Below are 16954 nucleotides of genomic sequence, written 5' to 3'. Positions count from 1 at the left end.
AGATTAGTTTTCCACAAATCTCATTTAAAATTGACGAAAAATTATCTAAAGGTTTGATGTTCTAATACTTAAATTTCTTCTAATAGTTGTCCAATTAGACTAGTTTCTAGGTATGTTATATTTCTTCTCAAAAGAATGTTTTTCACTGTTCGAATTTTTGAATAAACACCTCAAACCCTCAAATATGAGAAAGATCATAAACCCTAAATTATTATTATTATTTATTTAATTTCGTGAATTTTAAAGATGTTTTGAGAAGATTTAAAAAAAATATATAGAGGGTGATAAGACGAGTTCATCGATATCTAGGGGTGTAAAAGACGTCAAAGAGTCACGATATTTAATGATAACTAAAAATATGTGCAAAATTTCTAACTTTAACGAAGAAAAAGATAAGATGGAATAAAAAAAAATTGGTGAAAGGTATTCAGGCCCGACCCAATACATGTGCCAGATGGGCCTTAGCCCAGGGCAACATGTTTGAGGGGGCATCAGTTTTCTAGTGCAGAAAATGTTGTCGGATGAAGCATGGACATCTATTCAAATAATGGAGTTTGCAAGAAGAATGGATATGTTCCCTAATGTGTTGATAGCATATAAAATTTTGTTGACGGTACCGGTTACGGTTGCTTCCATGGAAAGAAGTTTTTCAAAATTGAAGCTCTTGAAATCCTATCTTCGAAGCACGATGACTCAAGATAGATTGAATGGATTAGCAATTCTAAGCATCGAAAGTCAATTTTTACAAAGTCTTGATTATCGTAAAATAATAGAGGTTTTTGCTTCAAAAAAATGCACGAAGGCATCATTTTAGGAGATATTTGTAGCCTTGTAGATTTTGGTTTGTATTAGTATTGATATTGTTTGACTATAATTTCTATTACATTTTTGTTTTAAAAAATATTTATGTTTTATCTATTATACGGTACAAGTATAGGGGCATAAAATTAGAGAAAATAACCTCAATGACCAAAAATGCCTTATAATATACGATTTTAACCAACTTTTTTTGGATTTGCCAAAATGACCAACTAAATCGCAATGCGATCGATAATTCGCAACGCGATCTCCGGTATCGCAAATCAGTTTCCAGATTCGCAACGCGATTCTGACTATCGCATTGCGATTTTCCAAATTCGCGTTTCGATTTTCCTAATTCGCAATGCGAATACGTAAATCGCAACGCGAATCTGACTATCGCAATGCGATTTACATAGCGCCATTCGTATCCAACGCGTATTTTTTTTCAAATTCCAAACACGAATATATTAATATATCGGAACACTGAACCGTCCACAGTATATCCCGTAATCGCAACTCATAACCTAAAACCCTAAATCACAACTCAGTCTCATCTCCATCTCTCACTCTCTAAGGCGACATCCGTCCCCATCTCCGACGAAATCAGTCCCCATCTCCGACGATATCAGTCTCCATCTCCGGCGAAATCATTCACGGTCAGAAATGGAAAATCAACCAAATCAACCACCGAGGGTTAGTTTTTTTAATTATTTTTATTTTGAAATTTTTGCATTATTATTAGGTTTTTTATATTGAAATTGATGATAAGTTTACTGGTGTTTTCAATAATAGATTAACCATTTCACTTAGATTGCTTATTATATTCATTCGATTGCTGTCAATACTGCTAAACTGTTTAGTCTTTAACCCTGTGAAGTTAGTATTTGTTTTTGTTTTGTCTTTTGGTTGAAGTAATGCAATCCATTCAAGTTTCTTTCAATTTTAGTATTTGAAACTATCGCGATCATTTCGCGTTGCGATAGTCAAATTCGCGTTACGGTAGTCATTTTCGTGTTGCGATTTTCATTTTCGTGTTGTGATTTTAAGTTTCAGAAACTATTCTTCTTCTGCAAATTGAAACTTGAATGAATTGCATTACTTCAACCAAAAAACAAAGACAAATACTAAATTCACAGTGTTGCAAATTTAAGTTTGAAGAATAAACTACTACTCTTTATGTTTATTGTTCTTGTTATATCTTCACAGTGTAGTTTTTGGTATATCTAACTTGGTATGTTTATTGTTTTTGCAGAACTTTTATTCGGCTCAATTGACCTTAAGAAATAAAGTAAGCCTGGCCAAAACAATTGCGTCGAAGCTTTCACCTGCACAAAGAAAAATATTTGAGGATACTTGCTTCGGGCCATGGCTGAAAGTACAACATCTAGGTGGAGATGCTATGTTGACCCATCTGTTTCTTCAAACCATGACTAGCGATCTACCAGAGACTATACAACGTCGTGATGAAGAGATATGGTTTGATTTTCCACTGGCATATACGTGTTTTGGGCGGGAGGAGTTTTTCTTAATCACCGGTCTACGCTTCGGACACGATGATGTAGATCGGTACACTAGACATATTACCCGCCTATCATGGTTTTCCCGGGTTTTTCCTGAGCTGTCAACGGAGAAGTCGAATTTACACGTGGAAGACTTGACGAGATTATTGAATAAGAAAGATGGTTTTACTCTGATGGATGACGTCAATGTTGTCCGAGTATGCCTTCTAATACTTTTGCAAGCCGACTTTTTAGGCAGAGAGGCCCGACAACCTATTCCTAATGATCTAATTAAATTGGTAGAGGACCTAAATGCATGGAACCTGTTTCCGTGGGGTTCATATCTATGGAAAGCTACATGAAATAAGTTGTCGTCTGCCTTTGATGATCGGAAAAGTTTGCGTGGCGATGGTTCCAAATACACTTTGTCAGGCTTTATTTGGGCCTTTAAGGTAATAATTTTTATATAATGTTTCTAAAATTATAATTAATTCTTTAACAATTACTAATGTTTGTTATTATATTGTTTGTAGATTTGGATATTTGAGGCCTTTCCCGCCATGCAGACATATACATTAAAAACTTCTAATGATATTCTCAGGGCTATTTTCTGGAAGAGGAAACGGTCCTTGCAGCAATGAGAAGATTTACTACCATATACTACAATAAATAATGTAAGTTAACAAAAATACTACCATATGTTTATAAACAAGTTATTACTAGTATACGTTTAACTTTGTTTGAGCTTTTATATTGTTAGGAGGCAACACTCCATTACAGAGGCTGACACCCATAGAAGCTGAGCTTGCCACTGATTGGTGGTAAGCTAGTAAGCGTTTTTCTGATGGCACGGATAATGAGCAGCCACCACTTCGAGAGCCATCACCTCACCTAGAGCCATCACCTGATCGACCCGAATATACACCTCCACAACGAGAGTCATCACCTATTCTGTCACATCATCGAGCATCTTCTCCACCATCACCTCATGATAGGCGACCGGCAAAGATGCCACGACGTTTATCTCCCTGTTCTCCACCTCCACCTCCACGGGATGAGTTAGGGAAGTTACGTAATGAGGTCAATGCCTTGCGTGAGGAGGTCGGTACTTTACGCGATGATAATGGTACATGGCGTGTTGAGGTGTCTACTTTACGTGGTGAGGTAGCAGCTTTACGTGAGATTGTAGCATCGTTGCAGAATGAGGTTCATACTCTACGCAACGAGGTAAGTTTAATATTTTTCATATTTAACTTGATGATAAATTTACTCGTAATTTCACTTAGATTGCTTAGTAAATTCATTCGGTTGCTGCCAATGCTGTTTATTCTTTAACCCTGTGAAGTTAATATTTGTTTTTGGTTGTCTTTTGGTTGAAGTAATGCAATCCATTCAAGTTTCAATTTGCAGAAGAAGAATAGTTTACTATCGCAATGCGAAAATGACTATCGCAACTCGAAAATGACTATCGCAACGAGAGAATCGCAATGCGAAATGAAAATCGCAACAAAAAAATCGCAATGCGAAAATGACTATCGCAATGCGAAAATGACTATCGCAATGCGAAAATGACTATCGCAATGCGAATTTGACTATCTCAACGAGAGAATCGCAATGCGAAATGAAAATCGCATTGCGATTCTCTCGTTGCGATAGTCAAATTCGCATTGCGATAGTCATTTTCGCGTTGCGATAGTCATTTTTGCGTTGCGATTTTAAGTTTCAGATTCTATTCTTCTTATGCAAATTGAAACTTGAATGAATTGCATTACTTCAACCAAAAAACAAATTCTAACTTCACAGTGTTGAAAATTTAAGTTTCAAGAATAAACTACTACTCTTTATGTTGTCATTGAACCTGCACTAAACCTATATGTTGTCCTTTTAAATGTTTATATAAATGCTTACTTCTGGAATGTTATCTGATGCATTTTGTGAACAATGATATAATAATGACTTGGGTGAATACCGTGCAAGTTTGAAATATATTTGTCTTTGTTTTCACTGTTTAATATCATGTCTGTTTATTTACTGATTTATGTATTAATTTATTTTTAACGGCCCGCTAAGGTGGATGCTCTACGTCGGGTTTTTCTTGCAAGATGGAGTTCACGTATCAGACGGCGTGCACGTGCCGTTACATCTCCATTCACTCCAATAGTGCGAAGAATCCGTAAGAAAAAGCCCGACTCACCTGTCATCGTTCAAAAGGCCTCCCCTATCGTTCAAGAGGCCTCTATCATCCCTCAAGAGTCCCCTCCCACCATTCAAGAGGCCACTGTCATCGTTGAAGAGGTCCCTCCCAACATTCTAGAGCCCGATTCACACGGCGTAATATATCGAATTATTGAGAAGCCCCCTCACGTGCCGGACATGATGGATGACGGTTGGCTTTCGTATAAGTTACCGGCCAGTACCATTCCGGCAGATGAAGTGGAGAGGAAACAACTACCGGAAATAATTCTGGATAATACCCTTTGGGCTAAGACCGCAGTTGATTTTTATCTACATGAGCGGAGCCAAGGGTGTTACGCTGACATATACAAACTCAACGATGATATGCATTTGTTGATTGAACGGTCTTGGTGGGGTGTATTATTAGGGGTTGAAGACAACGGCTATTTCGATGGGGGGTAAGTCTTATATTTCTTCTTATATTTCAGTTTGATTAATTTTTTTTAAAATTTATGTAATTCACTAATATATGTCTTTTTTGTAAAATAGCATATTGATGCATGGGTGACACGTCTTCTAATTGTAAGGAAATTGAAGAAGAATATAAAAAAACGCGATATACAATTATGCCGACGTCTTTTCACGTAGTTCACTTGAAGAATCAACGACAGGAATCATATGTGTTGGCTAATGGACAAGCTAAACTTTATCCTGCATGGTGGGAGGTCGATAAGGTTAGTATTTATTTGTTTAAATATTTTAAAGGTGTTCATAAATAAGTGCTCAATTTGAATTATTACATTTCGATGCATGTGTTTATCCCTGTTTTAGAACGTACTCATTGGCTTCTCGTCGAGCTTCAGCTCCCATCCCTAAAGACAATAGTATATGACATCATGATAAATTACATATCATTGTCTGATTTGAGAGATATTATTAAGGGATGGAGCTCTCATTTGGCTAAATTCTTGGACTAATTCTGGAAACAGGAAGCCAAAGAAGTTCAATGTTACAGTTATCAGAGATGAGACCGCGCCACAACAAATGAAGGAATCCAGAGGGGATTGTGGTCCTCTCGTATGCATGTGCTTGGAGCGTTTGACGACAGGAAGTACACAGTTTCTACCTCCCACCGATAGAGATAGAGGTGCAGTAGGCTTGTGGTTTTGGCATTTTATGGCTAGAACGATATATTCGAGACGCTGCCTACCTACATCCGCGTTATGAAAGTGTCCATAAACAATTTGTAAGTCAAATGCAAGTGTTGTTAAACATATATACTCTTTTTGGTTTGAAAATGTTTGGTTAAGTAGCTAGAATTCAAATAATTTGCTGTTTGTAGGTTTTAGATGTGTAGAAAGTGTTGTTGATTCAATGTTTGGTTTTTGTAGGTTAATCCTGAAGTGAGCTGCGTGAAATGGATGTATGGGTGCAAAAGTTAATTCAATAATTGATGAGGAAATAATTCTTATTATTATTTTTTGATTGTTTAATTGATTTGTAAAAGATGATTTGTAAATGTTGATTTGTTTAATTGATGTGTACATAATTATTATTTATGCTTGTTTAATTGATTGAAATGTAATAATTGATTTGTTGATTTCAATATGCATTATGTTGAATGAAAAACAGACTATCGCAACGCAAAAATGACTATCGCAACGAGAGAATCGCAATGCGAAATGAAAATCGCAACGAGAGAATCGCAATGCGAAAATGAAAATCGCAACGCGAAACTAAATTCGCGTTGCGATTTTCATTTTCGCATTGCGATTCTCTCGTTGCGATAGTGATTTCATTGTTGCGATAGTCATATTCGCGTTGCGATTTCCGCGTTACGATAGTCAAATGAATGTCTAATAAGTGATAACAACTGAACATATCATAGCAATGTTCAAACTCAAGTTACTAATACATGCCTAACTGAAAATGTTAAAAGTTCACACATAATATACACATAATACAACGTTTGCATTTAAAAATCACCTAAGTTAACAGTCCCAAAAGGTGAAGCCGGTTGTGATTGGGATTTTGATGAGGATCCATATTTTGGTAGAGGAAAAGATGATTGTGATGGTTGTGATTCAGTATTGTGATAGTCAGAATCGCGTTGCGATAGTCAGAATCTCGTTGCGATAGTCAGAATCTCGTTGCGATAGTCAGATTCGCGTTGTGATTTACGTATTCGCATTGCGATTTACGTATTCGTATTGCGATTTACGTATTCGCATTGTGATTTACGTATTCGTATTGCGATTTACGTATTCGCATTGCGATTTACGTATTCGCATTGCGAATTAAGAAAATCGCAACGAGAATTTGGAAAATCGCAATGCGATAGTCAGAATCGCGTTGCGAATCTGGAAACTGATTTGCGATACCGGAGATCGCGTTGTGAATTATCGATCGCATTGCGATTTAGTTGGTCATTTTGGCAAATCCAAAAAAAGTTGGTTAAAATCGTATATTATAAGGCATTTTTGGTCACTGAGGTTATTTTCTCCATAAAATTATTATCTTACCTAGAGCATTAAAACTCATTGGACCGACCCTGAAGGTATTGATTCATATACGAACACATGCACTAGGAAAGTATTATCACATGCCTCATTAAAATCCCTCTAAACCTAGTCGGAAGGGGAACAAAGAGTATCAATTAATTGATCAACTAGAAAACATAGTGCAAACCGTAAATAAAACAAAACAGTAAAACCAACATTAAGAACTAATGTTGTCAGCAAGCAGAATCGGCTCCACCCAGGCAGGAGTTGAAGCAAGAAATATCGTGTCAATCGAATTGAATCTAGCACTCTTGAATTAAACATAAACTACTTTATTACCTGCACGACGAACATGCTGAATCTTGACAATCCAACTATGATGTCGTAGATTGGACAAGTGGTTACTCAAGGGATGAGGTCCATTGTAGTCATTTCGAAGAAATCGAAGAGCTTCCAAACAATCAAGTTCAAGAACAATGTTTCTATATCCCATAGTCCACGCCAATAAGAGACCAATATAAGCACCTCAAAGATTTGCATCAACCACCGAACAAACACCAATAAACTTGTAGAAACCAAATTTCCAATACCCAGTACTATCTCGAGCGACACCGCCACAAGAAGAGTAACCATCAAAACTACGACGAGCTCCATCCGTATTGACTTTAATCCAAGGAGCCGACTGAGGAGACTAATGCGAGTGACCACGGTTAATACTAGGCGAGACCACCCGACACATACGATTCTCTTCCATTGTCCGGATAGTCATAAGTTGTCGACTACGATTTATAATACTTATACCATTGTCCATTGGTGAATTAAATACCTTGGAGTTACTGGATAACCATAAGTTTCAAATAATCGCACCAAACATAAGCTCCCAATTCTCACCATCAATAATAAATTGGCTTGGGTCAATAAGATTGACGACTACCCCTTCATTCAAGTTAAGAGACATGAATTCCATCAGTTTATCCGGCTTGATTAAATCATTCCATATAAGAAAAACAAGAGGACAAAAGTGAAGGACATGGTTAAAATCATCCACTACAGCACACCACTTCAGCAAAATTGTTCTACAACGGCGTTTTAGCGGTTTTTTGGGAGTAAGCCACTAATTTTAAACATATAGCGGCGTTTACATACCAAATGCCGCAACAGAGTAGTACTCTAGTGGATACAAACGCCGCTATAGACTAGTTCTTTAGTGGCATTTGTGTTTCCAAATGCCGCTAAAAGACTCTTACTTTAGTATCGTTTAATATATAAACGCCGCTATAAATTTATACTTTAGTGACGTTTTTATAAAAAAATCGTAAAAACTCGTACTTTAGTGACGTTTATATACAAACGCCACTATGGACTCAATGGCGTTTGTGTTTACAAACACAGCAAATTTACAATTTTTAATCCCGCGCCCATCAACCCTTTTTCATTTTTCCCCTTCACCCATTTTTCAACCCCGCCGTTTACGCAAACCCATCTGCTTCACTACCAAACCCCAAACGTTAATTAGCAAAAATGGTCTAGGTTTAATTAACAAATTCCAAACGTTAGTCAGAGAAGAGTGATTGAGTATGCAGCCTGTAAGCAAAAGATGAGCAGTCATCGAGGGCCACCGAAGCACCAAAATCGCTACGCCTGGAAACAAAACGCCGGTGTTAAAATCAACGAGAAGGTAATCAATTACTGATATTTTTCTTTTTCATTTTATTCATATATATTTTTATTTAAATTTAAAATTTTATTTTCAATAGGAAGTTGGAGGGAAGCTAAGGCCGTTCTCTGAAATAACTGGAGTTTGCCCTCGATGCAAAGAACAAATCGATTGGAAGCGTCGTTATGGCAAATATAAACCCTTAAAGGAGCCTGCAAAATGGTAAGTTTTTTTTAAAGAAAAAATAATGGTTTATGTGGATTTATTTATATTATTTTTTTATTTTGGCAGTCAGCTTTGCTCCAAACGTAATGTGTGTCAAGCCTATCATAATCTTTGTTCTGGTTCGTTTTCTCTGCTATTAGTTCTTTGATTGTTTTGATTCAACAGTTTCTCGTCAAATTGAGCGAAATGTATGTCAAATGTAGTTATTTTGTGAAAATTAATCAACTGGGTTTGGATATTTTCTTTTCCTTTTAATAAGCAAAGTAAGCAGAATGCAACTTTGAAAACCGTTTGCTGAAAAAATGTTAGGTTGCTGATCAAATTAAGCTTTGACGCTCATCTTATCTTATGAGAACCTGCAATTCCTTCATTGAAATTTTATTATTTTAAAATATAATAACGTGACACTTTCTTTTTCTATACTTCTTCCCATTTAATGGCCTCAACTTTACCTTAAAGCTTAATGTCTTGTATGTTCTGATGTAGCTTAAGTCAATTGGTGCGTTGGATGGGGGTAAAAGCTGAGGAATTGGGAGTGGAAATTTATCCAGGTTTTGCTGCCAGTGAGGTACTTATAATTTATGTCTTGTTGCTGTTTGATGTTTTGATGGATGTTTAAACGACTAGGTGTTCCATTCTTTAGATATTGTACGATGAAGACAATAAAGTTGTTGGGATTGGAACTAATGATATGGGAGTTGCCAAAGATGGTTCCAAAAAAGAGAATTTCCAGCGTGGTGTGGCATTGAAAGGCATCTCTCTCTCCCCCCCCCCCTCTCTGTGCTCTGTGAATTTAAGTTGTCTATAGTGCACTAAGCTGTGATGTTAACATGCAGGTCGGATTACACTTTAGCTGAAGGATGTCGGGGATCATTATCACAGGTTTTCAGAGAAAATATTTCTGCTAAAGTTGCTGTTCTAGGGGTTCAATTTAGTTAGTTTTACTAGTAAAGAATGCCAGTGATGGTCATTGTCTTAATTTTCTTGAACAGAAAATAATGAAAGAGTACAAGAGAGAAGGTACAAGCTCAACAGCAAACTTATGCTCTGGGAATTAAAGAGGTAAATTTTTTACATCTGAAGAATATATTTTGCTGGGTTGATGTTTGGTTTTTATACTTTTTCCCTTTTGAGATATAATCCAGTGTTAATATATGCTGCATAGTGGAGATAATGTTTGTTGATATTGTTATTCAATCAGGTTTGGGAAATCGATGAGAACAAGCATAAGCCTGGTACAATTCTCCACACATTACGCTGGCCTTTGGATTCCAAGACTTATGGAGGTTCATTTCTGTACCACATGAAGGATCGACAGGTAATAAAGTTTGTGTAGATGCTCTCTATTTTAGGCTGATTTTAAAATAGAATATTTGTGCTTCTTTGTCCATGGAGATTTCCATCTGCCACCTTAAGATTGCCAAAATAGGATGTATGTTTGTATATAAACAGCTTGCTAAAACTGGACTGTTATTGCATGGAGATTCAAGCTTTTATTCTGGAAGATGTAAATGTTGGTGTCATTTTATTATCCCAGTATTGGATGTGTTAGTCGCACTCTGAAATGAATGCTTTTAACAATGTCACTAGTTTTTAGTGCTGCTGTCAACTGGAAATTAAATATGTTTGACAAAATGGGGACCATAATCCCCGTCCAACTTCATAGCAGTCTCAGACTCAGTCACTAATTAAGGCATCAGTCTTTAGTCCTTTGCGATCTTATTGAAAGCTTAGTATTAGGTATAGACTTCCCCTGAAATTTGGACAAAAACTGGTATGAATTTTTTTTCTAAGTTCTATTTTATGTTGGCAGATTTTGTTCCATATTCCTTGCCTGATTTGATGTGACCTGAAAAAACATTTCCTTTTACTCTTTCATTATTTTCAACACCAGTATCATTTTGTTTATCTTCATTTATTTTTGGTTTATACATTTCTGTCACTATAGCTGTTATTCATGTCTTAAAGCATTATCATTGAATTGTTCATCATAATGATACTGTCCATCTTATTTATTCTTGTTTTTTTTTCCTGTTGAGTATACAAATTTCAATTGGTCTTGTGCTTGCCTTGAATTATCATAACCCTTTCTTGAATCCTTATGAGGAATTCCAGATAAGCTGAATTTTAAGTTTTTTACAATGTTCTATCAATTTCTTTCCAGTTTTGGTCTTTTTGTTAGTGTGCGCTTGGAACATGGATATATTTTGCCATTTTCTTGAATAATAATTAAGAAAAAAGTATTTAATGCATGTTTAAGTTTGTTAGTTATTTCCTACATTTTCTATTCTAATTTTAACATGATTCTGCATGTGCATATACATTTTTTACTATCTACAGTAATGTATAACATCTTCATGTTGTTATGGCTTGCTGAGCCCATTTGAGCACCTCATTTTGTTTCGTTTCATTTCAGTTCTTTTTCTTTCTTTTCTTTCATCTTATCAATGTTGAAATGGAAGACATTTCAAGCATCAGAGAAATTGATCACATGCTGTTGTTTGGTATCATAATAGGAACCAACTTAAGGACTCAGTGGTAACAGAGAGAACCATTTTAGGGAGAGAATAGAACATTGACATGATTTCCCTCACGCTTTTTTAATGATCTTTTTTATGGTTATGCCGGCGATGATAGGTGGATCTGGTAATTGGTTTGTTCCGATTCTGATAGGTGCACCTGACATGGCATTTCCGCGATTAAATAATATTTCATTCTGGTTGTTGCCACCAAGTCTCTTGCTCCTATTAAGCTCAGCCTTAGTAGAAGTGGGTAGCGGCACTGGGTGGACGGTCTATCCGCCCTTAAGCGGTATTACCAGCCATTCTGGAGGAGCAGTTGATTCAGCAATTTCTAGTCTTCATCTATCTGGTGTTTCGTCGTCCCAGACCATTAGCTCACTTTCCTATTATAGTTTAGTTGGTATTCTAATTTGTTGGTTGCTTTAGATATTCTGGAAAATTGATGTTTTGACTTTTCAGTTTTAAGTTTTAACTCTCTCAAACACGAACTAAAAGAATTTGGAATCCCATTCACTCTTTGGTTGTTTCTTCTTGTAGAAACTCAAGCATCATCCCTCCATAAAACCGCTACTAGAAGGTGGGACTGTGATTCAGTATGGGGCTCGAACATTGAATGAAGGTGGTGAAATAACTGGAGTTGAGCAATCTTCCTTTAGTCATAATTGTTCAAAAGTAAGCTAGTAGAGTTGAAAGTTGTTTTCTGAACTTCATAAGTGGTCAACACTGTGAGCTACTATGAACATGGTTTTTGTAGTAGATTTAATGTGTCCAAATATAATCATAGGACAACAACTTCATAAGTGGATACAATACATTCATTTTTAATGTTTATAAATTTTAATTTATTTTGTTGTTAAGTATTTTTCTGCATAACTTGTTTCTTTATTAAAATGTATGGTTGTTAATTAGATAAAGCTAGATGATATTAAATTTAGGTGATGTAGAGCAGAAATGAAATATGCAAAATCATCTTAGCTGAAAGGCAATTAGCGGCGTTTGTATCAAAAAACGCCGCTATAGATATGACCTTTTGTGGCGTTTGTTCAAAAAACGTAGCTATAGATCTGAACTTTTAAGGCGTTTGTTCCAAAAAAATGTCGCTATAGATATCAACCTTTTGCGGCATTTGTTCCAAAAATGCCGCTATAGATATCAACTTTTTGCGGCGTTTCCCCTAAAAACGCCGCTATAAATATAACCTTTTGTGGCGTTTGTTCCAAAAATGTCGTTAACTTTAGCGGCGCTGGTTTGGTCGGCGCTTCTTGCGGTGTTTTTCCTAGCGATGCAAGTGCTTTTAGCAGCGCTTAAAAACCCAGACTTGACGATGAACTCCAAATTACAATTACCCCACTATCCAATAGTATCAGGACTAGGCGAGCGAGACGGGCCTTTCGTAGTAGCAATCCAAAGCAATATTTTCTGCGGCAAGAGGTGTTCGAAAGAACTCTAATAATAGTTCCCAGCAAAATTTGCCATATCAGTTATATGAATTTTTACGATATGAGAAACAAGAGATGGGTTAACATAGTTGACTAAAGGACCAATATCAGCAATCCATGGATCATGCCAAAAATCCACATCTTTCCCTGAGCCAATCGACTAAACAATATTATTGCGAACATCATCCCACACAAAGCTTAGGCCTTTCCAAAGACGAGAGCAATTAGAGCTTCTTAGGCATATAGTAACACCCTCAGTACATTTATATTTTGCCCGAATGTATCTGACCCAAAGATCATTTTTACGGGTTAAAAGATTAAACATAATTTTCATAGGGAAGGCTTCATTTCGCGTGGCAATATTACGAAAACCCAAGCCCCTTTCCGATACAAGGCGACAAAGATCATTCCACCTAATTAAATGGATTCCGCATTTCATAAAAGTACCACCTCAAACAAAATGACGAATAAGTCGTTCCAACTCCATACATATATGCTTTGGGATAACTGCAAACTGCATAGTGTATAAGGAAATCGCAAAAAGCATAACTTTAGCCAACGCCTGGCAAGGGAAAGACAACGTGCTTTCAAACCATTGAGTTTACGTTGAACCATCTGAACCAAATAACTATAAGAAGCAGAAGTAACCCGATTATATAAAAGAGGAACTCTCAATTACTTACCAAGATCATCTACTTCAGTAAACTCAAAACCAACGCTAATAGTGTGGAGCAAGATGGGAGAAATGTTCTTAGAAAAGAAAGTCGTAGTCTTGGCAATACTTACTCTGAGCCGAGAATAGTGTAAAATTCATCCAAAACTGACTGAATGACAATCAACTGTCGAGGGAAGCTTCTGCAAACAGAATCATATCATCTGCAAAGAACAAATGAGAAATTTACGGACTTCTTAAAGAGGTTTTGAAATCACGCCACCTCTCACTGCATATTTTAGACTGAATAGATTGAGCAAAGCGCTCTATGCACAAAACAAAAATATAAGGCGATAAAGGATCCGCTTGATGAATACCCCAAGATGGGCTAAAAGAGTCCATCATGAAACCATTCCAAAGAACCTGAGAAGAAACAGTGGAGATACATTGCATGATTAAGAGTCACAAAGAGTCGGGAATGCCAATGTCAAAGTATCATCAATGAAATCTCACTCTAATGTTGGGAAATAAACGAGTAATTTCCCTATAACCAAATTAGTGAGAATGCGAAATAAAAGCGGAAAAATAATACCCGAAATTGATAACGGAGTTCAGTTAATTTTGCCTACGTCTCCGGACTGCTGCAGATCTTTTACGAAAAAGAGAAAATTTACAGGTGTTTACAAAACACTCATAACTCACAAGAAAGCTCTCTAAACTCTTTAGTAATGGAAGAAAGAAATGATTTTGGATCATATTGAATGTAAATGGGTTAAGATATTTATAGTTGAAGCTTAAGGACTAATCTTGTAAATACCCTAAAGTGTGCATAGACTAAAATGTAATTAACCCTATTACATTTTTAATAAAAAATTAGGGCACTGAATTCGGTGCCCCCTTTTTGAAAACCATTGCCGCCCCCTGTTGAAATCAATTTAGTCGGCTTCTTTTTGACTTGGTGGCTGCTTGCTTTGAATTTCAACAATCTCTCACTTGAAGACTGATTTTAATATGTCTTCACACCTCGATCAATATAGCAGTATTTCTGGTCTTGTTACTCTAGCATACCAACTGAAGCTGAACACAACTTCAGTTTGTCCGTATTCACCGTCTTTGTTAACATGTCTACCGAATTTTGAGCTTCACTAATATTTTCAAGTTTCAAAATCCCATCTTCCAGAAGAGACCGAATAAAATGATATCTCAATTGTATGTGCTTCGTTATGGAATGAAAAGACAGATTATTCGCTAGATTGATAGCACTTTGACTATCATAATACAAGACATTGTTTTCTTGTTTATTGTCTAACTCTTCCAAGAAACTTTAGAGCCAAACCATCTCCTTGTTGTCTTTCGTAACATCGATATATTATGCTTCAGTTATGGAGAGAGCAACTATCTTCTGTAGTTGAGAAACCCAACTCACTGCAGTTCTTCCTAGAGTATAGACATACCCTGTAGTGCTTCTTCTGATGTTGGCATTTTCGGCTAAGCCAACATCTACATAGTCTGTCAGTATCATATCTCCACCTTTGAAACAAAGTTCTTTGTTTGTGGTACCCCGCAGATATATGAGGATCCATTTGACTGCTTCACAGTGTACATTGCCCGGATTATTCATGTACCTGCTAACAGCTCCCATTGCTTAGCAATATCTGGTCTGGTACAAACTATGACATACATCAGACTTCCAATTGTTGAGGCATACGGTACCTTCACCATGTGTGCATGTTCTTCCTCCGTCTTTGGTGACTATTCTTTGGAGAGTCTAAAATGAACACCTAAAGATGTACTTACTGGTTTAGCATATTGCATGTTGAACCTAAATAGTACTTTGTTGATTTACTCAGCCTATGATAACATCAAAGTCCTCGACTTTGTGTCTCTCTTAATCCTCATCCCAAGAATCTGCTTTGCAGCACCCAGATATTTCATTGCAAACTGCTTCGACAATTTTTGCTTCAAGTTTATAATATCTTGCATGTCTGAGCCTGCAACGAGCATGTCATCAACGCACAACAATAAAATAATTAAGCTGTTGTCGAACTTCTTGATGTAGCAACAATGATCTGCTTGACATCTGGTAAAACCACTGCTACTCATGAAGCTATCGAACTTCTTGTACCAGTGTCTAGGAGCTTGTTTTAAACCATACAAGCTCTTCTTCAACTTGCATACCAGATTTTTCTTGTCTGCCTCTATGAAGCCTTCTGGCTGCCTCATATAGATTTCTTCCTCCAAATCACCATGAAGGAAAGCTGTCTTCATATCTAACTGCTCAAGATGTAGATTCTTTGCACCTAGAATTTTCAACACCAGTCTGATTGTAGACAGTGTCACGACTGAAGAGAAAATTTCATTGTAGTCAATACCTTCTTTTTGTTAAAAACTTTTGACAACCAATCTTGCTTTGTAGCGTTTGCTTCCATCGTGCTCTTCTTTGATCATGTAAATCCACTTGTTATGGAGCGCTTTTTTGCCTGGTGGTAATTCAGCTAATTGACATGTCTGATTTGACATAAGAGAATCCATCTCATCTTTCATGGAAGACTCCCACTTGACTGAATCCTCAACTTGTATTGCTTCATCATAGCACTCTGGTTCACCATTGTCAGTCAGCAACAAGTAGTGCAAAGAAGGCGAATAACGTTGGGTTGGTTTAGGAATTCTGGAGGAGCGTCTCAGTTCTGGTGTGCCTGGTTCTTCTTGAACTGTTTCAGGACTGGTCTGAACATCATTTCCAGAAATCTCCTCAAACTTAACAAATTCTTTTGTTTCAGCTTCGATATTGGAGCTACTTGATTCTATGGTTGACCTGTCTTTGTACATCACATTCTCATTGAAAATGATATCTCTGCTTCTGATGATCTTTCAATTTTCGTAGTCCCAAAACCGGTAACCGAACTCATCACCACCATAACCAACAAAAATGCATTTGTTGGACTTAGCATCAAGTTTACTTCTTTCAACAGAATTTATGTGTACATAAGAAATACAACCAAACACTCTTAAGTGTGAAAGGTTTATTTCTTTTCTACTCCAAACTTCTTCTGGTATTCTTCTATCTAAGGGAACTGAGGGCCCACGGTTGATCACGTAAGCTGTAGTGTTGATAGCTTCAGCCCATAGCAATTTGGGCAATCTGGCATGTATCCTCATGCTTCTGGCACGTTCATTCAGAGTTCTGTTCATGCGCTCTGTTACACCATTCTGCTGAGGTGTCATGGGAACTATTGTCTCCATCTTGATCTCATTGTTTGCGTAGAAATCTCTGAATCTACTATTTCTGTACTCTCATCCATTGTCAGACCTCAACCGCTTAACTTTCAAACCAGTCTCATTTTTCACCATGACCTTCCATTTTCTGAAGGTATCAAAGACTTATGATTTCTTCTTCAGAAAATAAACCCACATATTCCTTGTAGAATCATCGATGAAGGTGACATAATACATTGAGCCTGAAAGAGATGGAACTAGAGATGG

General features: G+C 36.8%; 3 protein-coding genes across 3 annotated transcripts; all 3 read left to right on the top strand.

Annotated features, from left to right (window-relative positions):
* The first annotated feature begins 8507 nt into the window (after positions 1 to 8507).
* LOC120174813 (uncharacterized protein C9orf85 homolog) lies at positions 8508 to 9006 on the top strand. The gene is made up of 3 exons (XM_039181555.1): positions 8508 to 8654; positions 8734 to 8855; positions 8925 to 9006. The coding sequence occupies exons 1-3, from the start codon at positions 8574 to 8576 to the stop codon at positions 9004 to 9006; spliced, it is 285 nt and encodes a 94-aa protein (XP_039037486.1). The 5' UTR covers positions 8508 to 8573.
* A 245-nt stretch (positions 9007 to 9251) lies between these two features.
* Positions 9252 to 9872, top strand: LOC120174791 (electron transfer flavoprotein-ubiquinone oxidoreductase, mitochondrial-like). The gene is made up of 2 exons (XM_039181537.1): positions 9252 to 9426; positions 9502 to 9872. Exons 1-2 carry the CDS (start codon positions 9367 to 9369, stop codon positions 9664 to 9666), a joined length of 225 nt encoding a protein of 74 aa, XP_039037468.1. The 5' UTR covers positions 9252 to 9366; the 3' UTR covers positions 9667 to 9872.
* Positions 9873 to 11479: 1607 nt separating this feature from the next.
* Positions 11480 to 12061, top strand: LOC120174812 (cytochrome c oxidase subunit 1-like). Its single transcript, XM_039181554.1, has 2 exons — positions 11480 to 11776; positions 11918 to 12061. Exons 1-2 carry the CDS (start codon positions 11480 to 11482, stop codon positions 12059 to 12061), a joined length of 441 nt encoding a protein of 146 aa, XP_039037485.1.
* The last annotated feature ends 4893 nt before the right edge of the window (positions 12062 to 16954 follow it).

The sequence above is a fragment of the Hibiscus syriacus genome, unplaced genomic scaffold (genome assembly GCF_006381635.1).
Source record: "Hibiscus syriacus cultivar Baekdansim isolate YM2019G1 unplaced genomic scaffold, ASM638163v2 tig00112124_pilon, whole genome shotgun sequence".
Taxonomy (NCBI): Eukaryota; Viridiplantae; Streptophyta; class Magnoliopsida; order Malvales; family Malvaceae; genus Hibiscus; species Hibiscus syriacus.
This window is presented reverse-complemented; position numbering and strand designations above follow the sequence as displayed.